This window comes from Antennarius striatus, chromosome 5 (genome assembly GCF_040054535.1).
Source record: "Antennarius striatus isolate MH-2024 chromosome 5, ASM4005453v1, whole genome shotgun sequence".
NCBI lineage: Eukaryota > Metazoa > Chordata > Actinopteri > Lophiiformes > Antennariidae > Antennarius > Antennarius striatus.
The window spans coordinates 17,458,222-17,475,759 of record NC_090780.1 but is presented as its reverse complement, the minus strand read 5'-3'; the positions used below and the strand labels follow the sequence as shown (position 1 = coordinate 17,475,759).

The 17,538-nt window shown below is 41.0% G+C and overlaps 1 protein-coding gene across 3 annotated transcripts in view; it reads right to left on the bottom strand.

Moving 5' to 3' along the window:
- itpr1a (inositol 1,4,5-trisphosphate receptor, type 1a) overlaps positions 1 to 17,538 on the bottom strand; it is a 59,173-nt gene that overhangs the window by 37,186 nt on the left and 4,449 nt on the right. For 2 of the 3 annotated variants that reach the window (XM_068314399.1, XM_068314400.1), the window contains exons 3-27: positions 12,147 to 12,256; positions 11,527 to 11,613; positions 9,938 to 10,096; positions 9,088 to 9,186; positions 8,540 to 8,623; positions 7,865 to 8,011; positions 7,612 to 7,707; positions 7,483 to 7,527; positions 6,208 to 6,362; positions 5,605 to 5,704; positions 5,173 to 5,333; positions 4,937 to 5,078; positions 4,652 to 4,810; positions 4,041 to 4,213; positions 3,124 to 3,243; positions 2,316 to 2,510; positions 1,941 to 2,192; positions 1,704 to 1,845; positions 1,471 to 1,624; positions 1,197 to 1,387; positions 961 to 1,093; positions 811 to 865; positions 564 to 729; positions 222 to 395; positions 62 to 136 (exon numbers count right to left, since the gene is read on the bottom strand). In XM_068314399.1, the coding sequence (XP_068170500.1) occupies positions 62 to 136; positions 222 to 395; positions 564 to 729; positions 811 to 865; positions 961 to 1,093; positions 1,197 to 1,387; positions 1,471 to 1,624; positions 1,704 to 1,845; positions 1,941 to 2,192; positions 2,316 to 2,510; positions 3,124 to 3,243; positions 4,041 to 4,213; positions 4,652 to 4,810; positions 4,937 to 5,078; positions 5,173 to 5,333; positions 5,605 to 5,704; positions 6,208 to 6,362; positions 7,483 to 7,527; positions 7,612 to 7,707; positions 7,865 to 8,011; positions 8,540 to 8,623; positions 9,088 to 9,186; positions 9,938 to 10,096; positions 11,527 to 11,613; positions 12,147 to 12,256 (3,374 nt within the window). Of the gene's footprint in view, positions 1 to 61; positions 137 to 221; positions 396 to 563; positions 730 to 810; positions 866 to 960; positions 1,094 to 1,196; positions 1,388 to 1,470; positions 1,625 to 1,703; positions 1,846 to 1,940; positions 2,193 to 2,315; positions 2,511 to 3,123; positions 3,244 to 4,040; positions 4,214 to 4,651; positions 4,811 to 4,936; positions 5,079 to 5,172; positions 5,334 to 5,604; positions 5,705 to 6,207; positions 6,363 to 7,482; positions 7,528 to 7,611; positions 7,708 to 7,793; positions 7,824 to 7,864; positions 8,012 to 8,539; positions 8,624 to 9,087; positions 9,187 to 9,937; positions 10,097 to 11,526; positions 11,614 to 12,146; positions 12,257 to 17,538 lie in introns of those variants that run through there. The other variant, XM_068314401.1, reaches the window with a different exon arrangement.

The window sequence follows — 17,538 nt, the reverse complement described above, 5'->3', positions numbered from 1 at the left end:
AGAGATGATGGTAGGAGGATAAAACGAGTCATGGCGGTTCTAAACATCCACAGACGGTTACCTCCTTCACCACCCTGTAGTTGTAACTGCTGGTACTCTCTGCTTTCTTTGGCTTGTCTGTGTTTCCTGATTCACTCTAAAGGAAAGGGAGATAGAAAGGCCTTAATGTAACGAAGACATCTGCTAGTCAATGGATTTTATTGAATTTTTATGTACTGCACCTGTTTATGCTCTGCCTCTGTGGCGAGACCCTCCCCTGCATCCATTCCCTCGTCCGACCCCTGCCTCTTGTACACCCAGAGCTCAGACTTCTCTACAATAGAGCGCAGTTGGTCAAGATCTGACTTGATTTGCTTGTAATTTTCCACGTCTTGGCTGGTGACCAGTAGCTGTACCTGTGAAAATACATGTGAGATTGTAACATGCAGCGCAGAGCAACCTGGAAAGGTGAGCTGATGTTAGCGTAACAGTGCAGGTATGGTTGAGTTTTTCTCCCCAGTAGTGAATTCACATCAAATTTATCTAGACTGAAAACATTTTTGACATCGCTGTTAATTTGTTACCTGCTTAAAGGCCTGTAAAACCTCCTGCCTCTGGCTGAAGTGCCTGAAGAGCAGGTGAAGGGCTCTGGACACCAGAGGAGGATAATCATGCATGGTTAGGTGGAGCAAAACCCTCAAGAAGGTGCGGCCCCCATGATCATCCAGGTCCAGGGGGGTGTTCTCTTCACTAAACACACATAGAACACAAAAATGAAAATACCCTGTCTTTCATATATTTTGCAGTTCTTTCTTCTGAAAGCAGGGTTACCTTCCACCAAATATCCCCTCTGCCTGTTCTTCTATGTGCTCAAAATCCAAAGCTCCTAGATTTAAAAAAAATAAAAAAGTTGTTAATAGTCAAGAACATCAAAATCAGCAGCTTCATCATTAAATAAATGAAGTCATAGGTTAACCTGACCTGGCATATTGTTGGGACCTTCCACTACTCCAGTTATACATAACTCGCTCTGGGAATTGCTTTCATCAAACTCCCTCTTAAATATAGAGAGCAGACATGAGATCCTGTAGTCCAGGCGCACATTCAGGATGAACTGCAGGGCGGGACAGGAAATAAGATGAGTTGTATGCGACAAGATGGAAGATGAAGGGATTGTGTCTGATATACTGTCAACGCTTGCATCGTATGTTCCTCACCTGTAGGATCTCAATTATCTTCAGCTTGGTGTCCATGACCAGGATATCCTGTTTCTCAGGCTCAGTCTGGGTCTTAACTGTGTCTCCGGTGGTGCTGTTGTTTAAAGTTGAAGGAAGGAAGCCTCCTCCTCTCAGGACTACCTGGGACATTAGCTCTCCTACACCATGAATGGACCTGATCACATTACTGCCTGGAAAGGAGAACACACATGCACAAACATGACATCCACCACAATTTGGTGTGATCATCCAATGAGAGAGCAGAGATTTATACCTTTACTCTCATCTCCTTTGTCCAGCTTGTTGAAAGGGAATATAGTGTTGACATGGACACAGTCCAGAATAGCCAGTAGGATCTTGGTTAATCTCAGCAGGTCACTGAAGTTGTAGAAGCCGAAATAAATCAAGTTCCTGGCCAGATTCACCACCTGAACATGGAAGATAGGTTAACTAATTAGCTTGCTGCTAATTTTACCGTCGCAATCATGACAATGATATGAGACTGACCTCAAAGGTGAGCTTGTTCTTCTCTTTATCAGCAAAAGGGAAGCTCTGACACACCACATCTCTCAGATAGTTTTCAACAAATTCCATGGTCTGAGAGAATCGCTCCTTGATTTCATCCTTGGATGTGCCATCGTTGTCATAGCTACAGTGATACAACAAAAAACACACAAATGGACAATTTGATCGTAAATAAGAGAAATATTGTTAATAATAAAAGTATCGTTTTCATTGACTCACTCATCAATGGCGATCTCTGAAGGGATCTCGGACCAGAGTCGAGCATATTTGACAGGCGTCACCTGCTCCTGAGGGTCGCGGTCCACATGCATGTGCAGCATCATACGACAGAAGGAGGCTCGCAGGTCGTATGGGAGGTCCTCATCCGACATGCAGCGCAAGATCAAGTCCACATCCAGCTGGCCAGATATCTTGTTGATCGCCAGGTACTGTCGGTCCAAACACATCCTGGCAAACAGGTTCAGCTGATACCTGTAAAGAGGAACATGAACACCAGTAGTCAGCTGGTTTTGTGACCATTAGCAGTGTATGCTCACACGCTTCTAGCTCATTTCTGGAGTAGAAGCAGCTTAACCAACGTATTCCAATAACTACCTGTAATAACTGATGACCTCCTGGTCCACCTTCTGGCCCTCCTTGGCATCCTGGGCCAGTTCTCTGACGCTTTTACTTCTTATCTCTTGATTGTTGTCTTTCCAGAACAACCACACCTCCTCCTCATCCTCCTCAGACTCCTCAGAGTTCTCTCCAAGCAGCGCTCCCTCAATCTCAAATCTGGAGAGCACAAGTCTGAAGAAGGAAGGGTTTGATGGGAATAAATGAGGAAGTATCTGAGACAAATAAGATCAAATGTAACTGTGGTATTATTATTTTCCATTTATAAATCGTTAAGTAACAACTTTCTTTTTTGTGCCCCTCGACATTTATTTCTTAACACAGAAGAACAAACGTTACTTTCCAGGTTAAATTTGAGCATTGCAAATTTATGCAATTGATTTCAATGTGTTCTTCTACACTCAAGTGTGGTGTTCAGTGTTGACTGGCTATGACTCGTGACGTGTATCCAATCAGATATAGAACCATCCATCCATCTTTTGGTAATCGTAATGTCTCATCTTCTACGGGCAAGTGGCGTGGTACACCCCGAACGTGTTGCCAGCACATCGCATGGCCACACATCAACAGACAACCACTCACCCACACTCACACCTACAGACAATTTGGAGTGATCGATTTTTTTATTTTATCAGCCCATCTGACAATGATGACAACAATCTGAAAAATGTTGAATATATGATTTAATAATTGGCTGGACCAATAGTCAGTCAACCCTACATCACTTCATAAGGGAGTAAGTTAAATCAGACGAAGGCGAGGAAGAAGCAGAGGCAGAACCACTCACTTGGTTTCGATGAGGATGTCTGCGTTGGCTGGATCCAGCACTGCGTTACAGATGAGCTCCTGCGTCACAGGGATGGACTTGTTCATCGACACACACAAGTCTGACAAGTAGTCCAGGAACCTGGACACACACGCAGAAAAAACCAGGCAGTCAGAGACTGCAACATCCCGCGACACCCCTGAATTCAAAATTTTACCCTGACTTACTTTCATAATGGTACAGCAATGAATTCTATATAGTACTATTGAGTATGACATTGACCTAGTTTTCCAAAGGTGAAGGTCATCAACACATTTTTGTGTTGTGTTCTTGAAAATGTAGCTTTTTTTGTTTTGTGATTATATCTCATCAGGTTTCAGAGATATGTGCCTAAAAAGGTATCAAAGTGAAAATTTGACCTTGACCTAGTTTTCTCAAGGTCAAGGTCGTCATCCACTTTCATCCCCTTTGCCGCCTGAGTAATGTGCTGAGTAATGTGCTGACAATTACGATACGCCACCGCTTTGCGGGATGTAATTATGATTTCACATGACCCTCATGAAAAAGGACCTCAAGTATCAACAATAATCAACTTGCATAAGCAGAACATCCTTCACATTGAACTTTTTATTTCATACTTCTAATTCTAAATCACCTTAAGTCAATACACTGATGCAATGTCAGAGCAAAGAGACACTGGAATGTGCAAATGCAATGACATTTCGGTTGTGTTTAAAGCCAGAAGAGCCTTCAGCAGTATGCAAACCTGTAGGCCCAAAAGTCCTTTTTAATTGAATCCAACTCCAGCCCGAACCTAAAGACGTGTGTGTGTGTATGTGTGTGTGTGTGTGTGTGTGTGTGTGTGTGTGTGTGTGTGTGTGTGTGTGTGTGTGTGTGTGTGTGTGTGTGTGTGTGTGTGCGTGTGTGCACAAACAAACCTGGGCTCACGGTTCTTACGGACCAGGCTAACAAATGTGTCAATCTCTGCAGCGGTGATGTGTTTCTCCAGGAGCTTGCGGTTGTTGTGGAGCAGAGCTGTGATTGTGTCCTCAGCCAGGACATCGTAACCAATCTGTTTCTGCATAAAGCGGAACTGCTTGGCGATATACTCCTGCAAGGCAAAAAAAAAAAGAAAAGAAAAAAAAACTAAACCCAATTCCTTTTTTCAAACTTTGTTATGTCTCCATTCCTTTCATTGCCTAATAAAAGATGCTCACGATGACCAGACCGCCTCTAACAGCAACCAAATTCAATGACCTCTCTAACAATTACACTTTAATGTGATGAGGAGCAATAAACAAAATGCTAATGCTATATTTGACATTATAAAGCTTAGTATAGGATGAGCTCATATCAGTTTGTGCCTCTGTGTATTCAAAGCAGAAAATTCAATAAAGGGACATTCAATTACGCATTTAGGATTGACGAAAAAAAAAAATTCTTTCTCTGAGAATCAAATTTAATCAAGTCCATTTTAAATGCAGCTGTATCACAAGGTCCTGTGGCACATATGTCTACATCGATGTCACAAAGCCCAGACAGCATGTACCTGATTCTTGCGGTAGTCTTGCTGAGAGTGACGCAAAACCCGGTAACACAGTCGACAGATGTGTCTGAAGGGAGCATGGCGCTGGTCGGCAAGCTCCTCCAGTCGCAGCATGGGCCCGTCTCCGCTGTCCATGAAAGGAGCCTGCAGCAGCTTGAAGATCTGAATACACAGATAATATTATGACAACTGTAGCCCTAGTGAAGGGTGTGTAACCATGATACTTTGAGGTGTGATAAAACAGGGTTAGGAGAGATGAGGATTTGCTCAAATTGTTAAGTTCATTACCTGCTTGAGGATATTCTGCTCTCTCATGAGTTTCTGTCGTTCCCTGTTTGGTTTGTTGACCATGATCTCAAGAACATCCTGTCCATTGTTGGGAATATCCACCACAAAGAACACCAGATCCTCCAGAAGCTTGGTGACTGCCCTGATTGTAAATGTAAAAGAGGAAAAGTAATGACACGCAGCTACCAGATGTCATGACAGCAACTCATAATGTGGATCTGCTAGCCGTTACCTACCTCCTCTCATTCTGCGTGATGGTGCCTTTCTCCAGCTTTCCAGCGATGGAGGCCAGAACTTTACTGGCATCGTTAGCAAAATCAAGGTCTCTCACTTCAGCCGGGGAGACAGGCACAATAGCAAAAGCCTCTTTATCCTCTTTCAAGGCAGATGTTCCAATCTTGGATTAGAAAAAACAATTTAATTTGTTAAAACAATGGGATATTTCAAGTATTTCGGGTTCTTTTGGGGCCATGCTATTTCATTCCTCAGAATAAATACAAATGAAATTAAAGTGCAGAGTAGAAACTGACAATATTCAACCTCTTTCTCAACATTTAAATCTTCTGAACCCAAACAGAATTTCACCTTGGTATCACACAGTGATGAAAGCTGCCATAGATTCTTGGTGACACATGAACAAACACTAGTACAATTTAAGTGCCACTCACTCGCAGCATGACTGGTTTTTCCTCCTCTTTGTCAATAGGTTGGTTGGTGCTGTGAACCCATGTGTTTGTACACAGATGTCTAAGGCGCACATACGAGTTCCTGCAGAAAAACGTTTAGATTTTTTTTTTTTTTTTATAAATACATTTTAGTTTAAGAGCATAAAAACCTGGGAGCAGACACAGTATTGACATTTGAAGAGGAGATAAATGTTTTGTGATAAACATCAATTTATGATTTGCTCTCCTGATCCTTTATCTATGTCAGAGACAAAACATGATGTTTGTGGTATTAACTCGTCATGATTGGTGTGAATTTCGGTCAAATATCTAGAAGATGGAGAACACAAAACTCCAAGTTTCAAATGATACCAAGAGTTTTCATCTACCACCTCTCTACTGATCACCTTACAAGGGGTGTTTTCAAAAAAAGCTAAAAACTTTTAGCTTAAGGTCCAACCATCACACTCTGGTAGATTAAACTACAACTGTTGTCGTGACAAAGACTGTTTATCCAGTGAAATGAGTTAATTTAATACACAAACTGATCATTTGTCGGTTTAGCTCTGACAAAGTTTCCCCAAGTTAACGCTGTGGTCTTCCCACCTGGGTACCAGCGAGTCCCCCCCCCTTAATGTGGTAGGATCCAGCTCAAAAATGGAAGAGATGTCGTTTCCATCAGGCACAGAGACGAGGGTGTACATGACTTTGTCCTGGATATTTCTCAAACGGGCCCGTAGGGCCTCCTGCTCCAACTCCAGCTGCACAAAACAAGAAAACAAGACATGATTAAAAGAAAATGATTGACAATTTTTACGCATTAAAATGGGAGATTATCCACCACATTCCTGGAAAGACCATAGCAGCCTGGAATTTCGAGTGAAAGGGTTAACTGTTGCTGTAGATAATTTATTGAACAGTATTGGATTATCCATAGATTCAATATGGTGAATGTGACAAGAAGCCCATAATTAAATCATTGTTCAAAGTCTCCTTTTCTTTGAAAGACAAATGTGCTTTTATTTTAAAGAGGACTTTCCTGAGAAAAATGAGTTTTCATTCAATTTGTCACCAGTGGTCACCAGAAAAGTATTAAGGACAAATTCTTTTCTAAACTTTTTAAGAAAACATGTCAAAATCTGACACAATTTAGCAACTATCTTGGATCCTTCATCCACAGGATTTGAGAGTAATTAAAATAATCAAATTAACAACAAAAGCTCCAACATATCAGCTCAGATGCCGCGATTCTCAGAATTTAAAAAACCTACCCTGAGATTATGAAATCACACTGGAATCCTTACTATGTCAATAGTCAGGAAATTACATTTGACTAAGTGTTTTTCTTGAGGATTGCTCCCAGTAAGGTGCATCATATTTGACACACATGGGCATAGCACATTTCAAGCAACAACGAACCAAATAAGCTTTGGTGCATTATGGGATGTATTGTCATTAATATTAATGATTGATTACAGTCCAATAACTTTAAATGAGCAAATGTTCTCATGGTACAGAATCCTTAAAAAAATCCACTTGATTGTTCCTGGAGCCATAATATTATCTAAGAAAATAAATTAACTATATTAAGTCAAGAAAAAAATGAAAATACATGCATAGATTTTTGTAAAAATCCTGCTACATGACAGACGAACAAAGAAATGCCAGAAAACACATTACATTAGCTCCCTTGTTAGAGGGATACAGTAACAGAACACCAGAAAGATGAATTCTAAGTATTAGTCTGCCACCTACTGGTGAATTAAGTGTAACACAATTTCAAGACAGTGGAAACCCAAAAGTAAATCGAGAAATTTTTGTCAAAAAAAAACATTTTACTTCTGACTGATAAACAACACTGAGTGGGTGGGGCTCACGTACTGAGGGGCGGGACTCCAGGCACTCATCTTCGTATTCTGGATTCACCTGCAGGAATACAGTTAGGTAGTAAATAATGTCACTGTTCAGCCTGCTGCTACAGAGGGGATGTAGCGTGTGTAATCCTCTGACCTCTGCAGCCAGGTAGTGTCCAGTGGCCAGGTGCTTGAACCTGAACAAACTGTTCCAGTAGCCGGCTCCACCTCGACATGGATCGTGTTGAACAACCTGAAACCACACCAACATAAAAGATATATACAACAGGTATTAAAGCAAATCAACAGCTTCTTTAAAAAAGGCTTCCTTTAAGTCACCTTCACGCCAACCATTGTGAACAAGCAGTACCACAGTAAGAAGAACCAGCTCTATACACGTTCTTTCTCACCTCTATCTCCCATAAGGCCTTGCTGCTGGTGGCAGAAGTAGCCGACTGCCGTCCAGTGGTGCGTAGAAAAACATACTGTTTTTTTCGGTGATCATCACATGTGAGGAATTTCTCCTGTTCCGCATGGAACAACCGCACTACGTCGCCCTGGAGGGAGGAGGACTCTGTCAAAGTATTCATCTTCAACATAAAAATCAGCTAAATTTGACATATATTTGTTTTATGTTTCACTTTCCACATGATGTAATCAGTAGTACTCCGATATTTACAAAACACAGAAGACCCCTTTCATTCATACAACTATAGTATGACCCATAATTATGTGTATTTAATATTAATATGCTCCCACTATTTTATTTGATTTAGATCGCAGCTCTGGCTGGACATCATAAATACCTTTAAATATATTTAGTGTTAAGTAAATCAAGCTTTTGAGTATCTAACACTGATGAACTAGCCGTCTATACCGCTGCAGAAACCACAAGCTCATGCTTTGTGGTAGAACACTCCATCATGAAGTCAAACATTCCATTGTACAGCGCTACATTTTCTTATTTAACCAGAAATGGAACATTCCATCCTATTCTAGAAATTTTGAAACTAGAACTATCTGCTCTGCCATACAACGTTTCACTGAAGTGTTTCTGTTTTTCTGATGGTAACTGTGACACAAACCCCTTTTAGGATGATCTCTTGGTTGTCGCCCCATTTCATAAACAAGACGATCTTCCAGCTGGTGTTGCAGTTGACCGAGTTCACCTGAAGTACAAAGAATCAGCATGATGAAGCTGGAAACCACCGGCAGGAGCAGCACGGGATAAAAGGGGTGGTTAGGTTGCTTCTTGACATGCTATATCTATACGGCCTGAAGTATGCAAGTCCTTCAGGCTGTATAGATATAGCATGAACATTCATTATACAAAATTGTCCAAACCTAGTTTGTTTAATTAAGACAACTTTACGGTACTGTGATGGAAAAGCAAATGTAATGTTTAACTTCAGCAGTCTATGCTTACACGAGAGAAACACCAATCCAGATGCGGTTTTAGCCGTAGCCTAGCCTCTAAAACTGTGCAAACTGAAAACTTCAGGATTGCCAGGATGACAATTCTGAAATGTCTCATATCAAGCAGAAAAAAATCAAACATAATTGGATTACACCGAGAGGGCAATTGCACAGGAATATCTGAGGAGTGAAGATGAGATCAGTGACTCCTTCAAACCTCATTGCATCCTGGATTATCCACAAGCTGGTGTGTGCTGGCGTGGAGCGGCTGACCAGCGTTCACTGGATTTAGCACCACTTTGTCCCCGATCACTACCTGCAATCACGCACAGAACAATCACAATAAAATACACCGATGGGAAATTAAATAAAGGAACATTATGCATTTAAAATTTTGTGATGTACTCAAAACTCCAGAGGATCTTCTCTCTCTTCCCGGCCAGCGCAAATTGTTTTTTAACTTTCCCAGTTTGGGATAAATAAAGTATATCTATCTATCTGGAAAAAATTAATTTGCAATGTATTTTTATTTAAGAGCTTCATGTAAGGTTTTAGATTACCTCTATTTAGCTAAATAAGTCATTGGACGCACAATGATTCCAGAGCAACTCATTACATACATTGTACGTAGTGTGTCAGTATCAACTAATCTCTGTTCTCCTCCAGATATGGAATGACTCCAATTTACTCCTTCTATGTGAGGCTCCCATCTTAGCCTGGTGCCATGCATTCTTTAAGAGGATCTAGAAGTAAAGAACCTCAGTTCATGCTGTTATCACTGCCATTATTTCCTGCTGCGGGCAGTTGGCCGGTGCCAACGGGAGCTTTGTGACCAGGTAAACACCTGGCACAGGTCCACCAAGGCGCATATGCAGTCACATGGATGCCTCACATTGAGGATTAGAAAGATGCACTTCTCACCTTTATTCAGTCTTTCCTTACGCTCACCTATTTTCCACTGCAGTTAATGTTTGAACATGTAAACGGCATAACATCTCTGACGTGATTCAGTTATTTGTTTTCCTGCAGTGCACCACACCGACTAAGGCGAACACACAATGACTCACGCTGTCGCCGATGGAGCGCAGTTTGTAGAAGGGCTGGATGTAGAACCAGGAGCCCTCATTTCCAGCAGTGTCCAACATCACCCTCATGGCGTTCTTTTCTAACAGAGCCGGCAAGCGCTTGTTCACTGTCAGGTATTTGTTGCTCTTCAGGTGGAGGAGCTGCATAGAAACAGCATAAAGAAATATAGTCGCCGCTGTACCTCTTTAATCAAAAAATGTGACTGTTTCTCGATAATTTGTGGTTTATTTTAAACTTGCGCCTGTGTGTCATGAAATTAATTGATGATTTTGCCTCCAGTGTTTTCTGTTTTGGATGGATTAAAGTTTATTCATATCACATAAACACGTGGCGTCTCCATGGCTGCAGGAAGTTTCAGTCTGATTAATTTCAGTTCTGTCTGTGCCAAAATTTACTGTAACTTTATAACGCTAGAATATGCAATTTATGCAATACATTTTTGTCTGAGGGTAGATTTAGGGGCACATTCAACATGCACTGGAGCTAAGGCTCATTTCATGAGATGTTGATTAAAACACCTTGACTGAGGGCAGAATTAAACTGAAACCTTCGTTAAAACTTTGTCCAACTAAATAACTAGTTTGGAATCACGATCGAAAGTATGTTTGGTCAATGAAGCAGCTGTACAAAGTCATAATGTGATTCTAGTCGAGTTTTTCTTGTCACACACACGTCCAAGAAAAATGTTCAGATAAATGGAATAGAAAAAGACACATAGCTAACAACAGGGGGCAACAAACACGGAGCCTATGTACATACAAGGAGGTGGAAGGAGAGAACAAAATAAAATAAAGTTGAGTTAGGATGAAATAAATACACAATGACTGTCATTATTAGTACTTCTTATGTATGAATAGAATGGGTTTGTGATTCTCATATATGTGCAGGTGCAAAAAAGCCATGAATTTTGCATTCCATTTGGAAGTCAACATCCCAGAGTCAGGAGGAGGGGTGGCACAGAATCCAAGCTGCTTAGAGTCCAGACTGAAGTTTCCACCATCTGCGATGGTTTGGGGTCCATGTCAGCTTTAAAACTACTCAAAACTGGTTTTCTGACCTGCTGGAGTTACTGGGCTCGACTGGCCCACAATACAGCAACCTGGGCTTCCAAAGCGACAAGCTGATCGCCTCCAGGCCGCGCCGCATTCACCCAGTAATTCATTCACAAGGAGGCCCGACCAAGTCTTAAAAGCACGGACGAACATGTGTTTTCAAAAGTTTGACTTTTCTGTGTTATAAATCCTGTTCTTAATCGGTGTTATGAAACGGTCTAATATTATAATACCAGATTTTCCATCTCCATAAGCTGTCAGCCATAATTATCTAAATCAAAACAAAGAAATCTTAAAATATTTCAGTTCATGTACAACAAATCTAAAGGACAGGGAAGCTTCACTGTTTGAACTGTGTTGTAGATGAATTTGTAAAACTATAAATATAAAATTCCCATTGTGTCCAAATTGCATGTTTTAGTGCAAGAACATTTTTGACTAATGTAATTACAGGAAGACATTGTTCTCGTGTCTGGTTGCTGTGCTGTAAAGAGCTCTATAGCATCACAGAAACAAACCTGAATGACGTTCCCGTATTGAATCACTGTTCCGAGCAGCTTTTTGTTTTCAGAGTCATTTTGCTTCTTTTCCAAGTCAGCTGCATGCTGTGAGAAAAGATCGAGAGAGAAAGAGATGTGTAGTCAAAAATGAAGATGTTAAATCATCGCTCAGCTTTACCCACTTCTCTGCTTAGAGGTAATCTGATACGTGAACTGTCAAAGAAAGCATGTTACTGGCAAACTTTTTACCTGACATAAATGCTTTAAGAGAGAGGTTTTAATTTAAAACCCTGGCTCATATCTCCATGGAAATGCAGGAAAGATTGCAATCTCCCAGTGCACATGATAGTAGATTGCTTTAAATGGTATTGTAAAGCAGCGGAAAAATGGAAAAGAGAGCAAGGAAGGCAGAAAAATAGGAGTGAATGGCTTTAGATGTCTATAAAAGGACTACCTCTGAAAATACACACTTGCATGAAGGAAACTTTTTATTTACTATGTATTTTTGCTTTGAATCTCACCCATCTCTACCACCCTATGTTCTGTTCTTAAGCCTGTGAGGCAGTGAGGACAGGTTTACGTGAAGCCTGCTGGCCTGCGGTGACAGCAGGGAGCGAGCTTGTCGTCAGTTTGCTTACATGGAGCTTGTTGAGGAGCACCGTGTCTGTGTTCCCTCCAGGCTTCGCTGCTTTCCAGAATTGCTTCTGGGCTGAGTAGCGGTTCATAGGACACAGTCTGAACAGACAGTCTGAGTAGAAAAACACATACTGTATTAAATACAGACAGAAAGACTATGAAGTTATCACAGTTTATAGCTAAGTGTAGAACATGAGCTTGTATGAAAAGATGTGAAAGTAAGGGAAATGTTGTTGCATTCAAATTAAAGGCTGGCAGGACATAAATCAATAGGTACAACCAAAAGGAGTTTTCTAAAGACACAAATAACAGGTTTGACTTCTCATTAGTAAGATCAAAAACCTAATGACCAAACCCCATGGAGATCAAAGTGCTTTACTCCCGAGAGGGACGAATGGGAGACAGGAAGGGATGTGGTGTGTGTTGGTGTGTTTGTGCATGTGATCAAACAGGTTACACAATTATACAACGTGGTTAAATGTTAAACGGGGTAAGTAACACATAATAATGCATGTTTGTGTAAACTGTGGTCGGTGATGGTTTGGCAACAGCAGCAACAGAGAGACAGTAGTGCTGCTGTCAGCAGATCGAGTCTGATGGTTATTTTCACAGATACTGGACAAACCAGCAGGACGTCCATTGATTTACATGTGGACACAGTTTGAACAAAACAGTTCCTCCTCTGTTCATAGCGGCACGATAACTGTAACAGATGCCACGGTTGAAGGTGTAGATCGGCACCTATAGGAGACAACATCGACTGTATTTGAACATTTAATCCCCCACCCCCCACCCCCCGAGTTAAAACTTTTCTGGTCATCAGGAACTCCTTCGTGTGAGTCCTGACTTTCCTCTGACTTCACCGCTCATACAGATCGAAGCGCTCCATTCTGGGAGGGCAAAAAGAGGGGCAGAAAGAACTATTTGTACATCCTTTCCCCCATTCTCTCTCCCTTCTCTCTCCTGTTTTAGCAGCAGCAACATGACCAAATAAGGCCAGCCAAGAGAAGGGGAGTGGGACGACAGAGGGAGAGAGAGGAGGGTGGGGACTCCCTACCACCCCCCACAACACCCATGAACACACCTCCCCAACTCCCCCTCCGGTTGATTCTCTACCATCCCTCCTTCCCCTGTCTAAATTCCTCTAACCATTTCACACACCACTCTATCCCTCAGAGTTAATGGTCTCTATCTCGCAAATCTTCCTCTTCCTCAGACCCCTCATCAGATATGGTTTACTTTAGTTTGTCCTAAAATTACACTTAAAACAACAAAGAAAGGAAGTGAAAGAGAAACGAGGAAGACAGGAAGAGAGTGAGAATGTGACACAGAGGGAGCGCAGAGAGGGAAGAAAGAAGATCCTTTTTGGCTTTTTGGTGCTGCACATGAAATAAATGCCCATTCAGACATGTAGGTAAGATGACAACAGGAAATGCATCAACAGGCATGCAAGCTAAAATTCAAATGAAGATTAACACGTCAAATTTACTCTCATTCTTTTGTGAAATCAACCAAATCAATCAATCAATAAAGTCCTGGGGGACAAGTCTGCAGGCATTTAAGCAAACTGCAAGTTAAGTATTTCATGTCTGGAACAGCATTGATAGACCATATTAAAAAATAAGAAACTATACATAAGACTCCTGGACAGGATCTACACCTGCCTGTGATTACAGCCGTTCAATGTGTTGGAAACAGAACATCTTTGTAATTAAATAACCTGAGTCAAAAACCTACAATTAACCTTTTTCATTTGTTTATTTAAAAAATGACTCAGATATATCCCCAACACCAGCCCTTGTGACATAATCAGTCAGGCAATTATTCAAGTTTTCATCAACTGGACAGGTGGAGTTTGACCAGGTCAACTTTCAGGAAGTAGAGGCTCAAATGGATGTTTATGGTGAAGACACAACTGGGCCAGAACGCAAAGCTCTCGATTTGCCAGTCCATCTGCATTCCACCAACAGTCATGAAGTACAAGTAGTGACCTAAACTGGGTAATTACGCAAATGCATATAACATGGACGCTTTAAATAATCTAGAAAATGTTTATGTACAACACTGCTTTCAGTGGTTTTGCACATGGGCCACAGATGACTCAGATATCCCCAACACCAGCCCCTGTGACATGCACAGTACAACAAAAAGCTTATAAAATTCCAGCACTCAGATACATTTCAAGAGGAAGATGTCTGTGGCCATGGCAACTATAAAAACTACTGAGAAGATGTGAAGTCAACACAAGACTTATCATTTGACAAAGACGTTGTTGGAGAGCAGTCCTGCCACAGCACTTTACCACCAGTTTTCAGTCCAATATACAAATGTGTGACGATGTGGATGATAATTTGCGATGCTCAGTTGACAAGCGGCTGCAACATCCTGCATAGAGTGGCTGGGATTTGGTCGTTCAGATGGAGCACACAATAAAGCTGCTGCTGCTTCACGTTAAAAGTAGCCAGTCGGAGTGGTTCAGGAATCTCTTTAGGATGCTTTGTGGGCCCCTCCCTTTGGATGCATTCCAGGCAAATCCAACTGGGAGGAATCCTCTGGATTGCCCCAGAATTTGCTGTAGGGATTACATACCTCATAAAGTCTGGAAAAGCTTTGTGTTCTGCTGGAAGGAGGCGCAAAGTGAAAGGAGCTAAGATGGGATAGATGGGATGTATGATTGAGATGGGGTGGATGGAGTGGATAATATGGGTGGGTTGGATGATTGACATGGGATGAATTGATGGAATTTTAATAGTGATAGATTTATGCAGATTAAATAACACTAACTCATTTTTTCACATCATTTCATCATCCGCACATCATGTGAGACAGAAACATTGACTCGCTCACATTACAAATACAAGGCGAGATGGCCTGCTTGTAACTCAGTAGGACACTTGAGATGCTCTTCTGATGAGGCCCCAAAAGACATAAATTGCATCATAAATCGTCTATGCTGTAAATCAATAATGTCCTCATTGATGTGGCTTGTTTAAAAGACCATTTTCTTCAAAGCTTGTTATCTAATTGGAGGCATTTTATTATAAATTGAGGAAGCAGATCCCAAGGTCTTTCAATTACAGCTTTGTCTATCTGTAATCCTCTCCTCTATTGTTACAGTAAAGCAGTATATGTGGTTATTGGGGAAGGAATAGACTTAACACAGACCCCCTTCTGGTGTTTATCTCAGACAAACCACCCAACTAGTCTGCAGTGAGTCTCCAGCTGCTAAAGCAGTTTGACTTCACAACAAATACTGAGGGCAAGAAGGTATTGCTCTAAAGTTGGTTTTGTTGATGAGGTCTAAATCTTTCACGCCAAAGATAGTAGAAAAATTATAAGATAGGATCTCTCAAATGAGATGGGAAAAGTGGTAGAAGAATGACAAGCCCAGAGTTGGGAATTTATAAAGGACACTATAATGGTCTTCACACACTCCTGGCTTAGCAAAAACAGGCAACACTTTTTATCGCTTCCAAGCCTTTGCCAGCCAATTCTTAGAAAACTCTGATTTACCAAAAGTTAGGGCAGACTTTGTCTCATCTCATTACCCTCCAGCAAACTTTGTCCCAGCTGTTGGTCAGTGCGCTCTGTTCGGAATGTATGCTGGTATGCATGCGCAAGATGTTTGGATGATGGTATACTTTACATCAGGAGGAAATGACGAGCATACCTCTACCAACCTAAGGCCATGTCATTGTACTCCTCTGGCCAGTCGCCATCATGACACCATTTAGGAGGATTATCTCTACACAGTTGTGTCTCTCAAAAACGTGAGGAGCCTGAATTATGTTTACTCTGCAGAAGACACCCAAATGACTCAATTAAGAAGAAACAAATATGTGAGCAGACACGCCGTAGTGTGTTTGTAGACGTTAGAGCAAAGAAAAACCTGTTTTTTGTTTGGTTTTACTAGTTTTTGCAGGACATGACGGCTATTGTTGCAAATTTCAAAGTCATGAAGCAAGTAATTTCTCATCTGGCTTCAGGAGTGAGTCAGAAAACTCAGCTGACTTTTCTCAATTTTTTTTTTTTGGTTTCCTGAAGAAAAAACCACTGACATCGAGATGGAATATCTTCAGACTTGAGGGGGAACAATCTATAAAGGATTTTCGTATATACTCAAAAGTCACAAAATATTGCTGTGTTCAATAAGCAAAGTCAAGATGCTTGATTTTTGAGTGTGCCATACAAAATGTTTTACAGTTCATTAGAAAAAGTTCAGCCAGAGCAGAATTATGAAAAATTTAAAATAATGGAGAGAGGGACACAAAGTTCCTGAAACCGTAAATAGTAAATGGAATGTATTTATACATTATTCCAGTCTCAACTTAAAACGCTTCACAAAACAAGCCAGAATTCATCCATACCTACAAACATTCACAGCAGAAGGAGAGGCTGCCACATGTCAAATCTAAAATCTATGGAATCAGATGCAGCATCATCTTTCTGACATTAAAATCTTAACATTACAGTTTGGTGAACACAAATTTTTAGTTGCTGGATGGCTTTATTCAATTCATACATCCTTGTATGTTGTGACTATGAATGAACACAATGACCCCGCAACTAAAGCAGCAAAATTTATTCTATCTAATTACCCCCGTTTTATGATTATCAATCAGGAAAAAAACAAGAGAACATAATCATTCATATTCAGTGACACACGATGGTATGCTTTTGTTAAAGGACAAAACACCTATGAACTATAAGGCACTCGAAGGTTGCACACCTAAGCAGAGTGTATTTGGGAATGCTACTATGGCAACGATATGACCCATCTTATTCGGCCTCTGATTGGCACACACACACCACACACACACACACGCAAAATAAATGTCAGTTCTGCTTTACAGCTAAGGCTAATATTAATACTCAGCTTCAGCATTGATGTGTTGAGTCATACTGTGTTGTACACTGCAGTAGTGCTCATACCTACATGGTGAAGGAAGTCTGTAAATAACAGTTAATCATTACAGAAGTTCATTCTTGTATTTTCTGCAGATCTTGCAAAGTATGAATCAAGGGTCATAACTTTGGTTGTGATTGAAGACCTATGAAACTAAGTTTTTGCACACCTAAGCTATTGATCGACGATTCCTCCATCTCTACTTTTCTGTTGGCACCAGGGAGGATTTCTTTTGAAGCAACTCTTTACACTGAAACTGTGGAATCGTCCATGTCGGTGACACGTTTAGCTCTGTGATCTACACTCAGAGGCTCAATATATCAGCGGTCATGAGCATCAGCATGTTGAGCATGTTCCTCTCCTACGTATTTACTACATCTTCAGACTAACAGCTGATTTCAGTAGGTAGATAGTTCCACCTGTCGTATCAGCATTTTAACTTTACTTCCTCAATTGTCAAAGGGTTCAGCATACAACCCTAATACCAA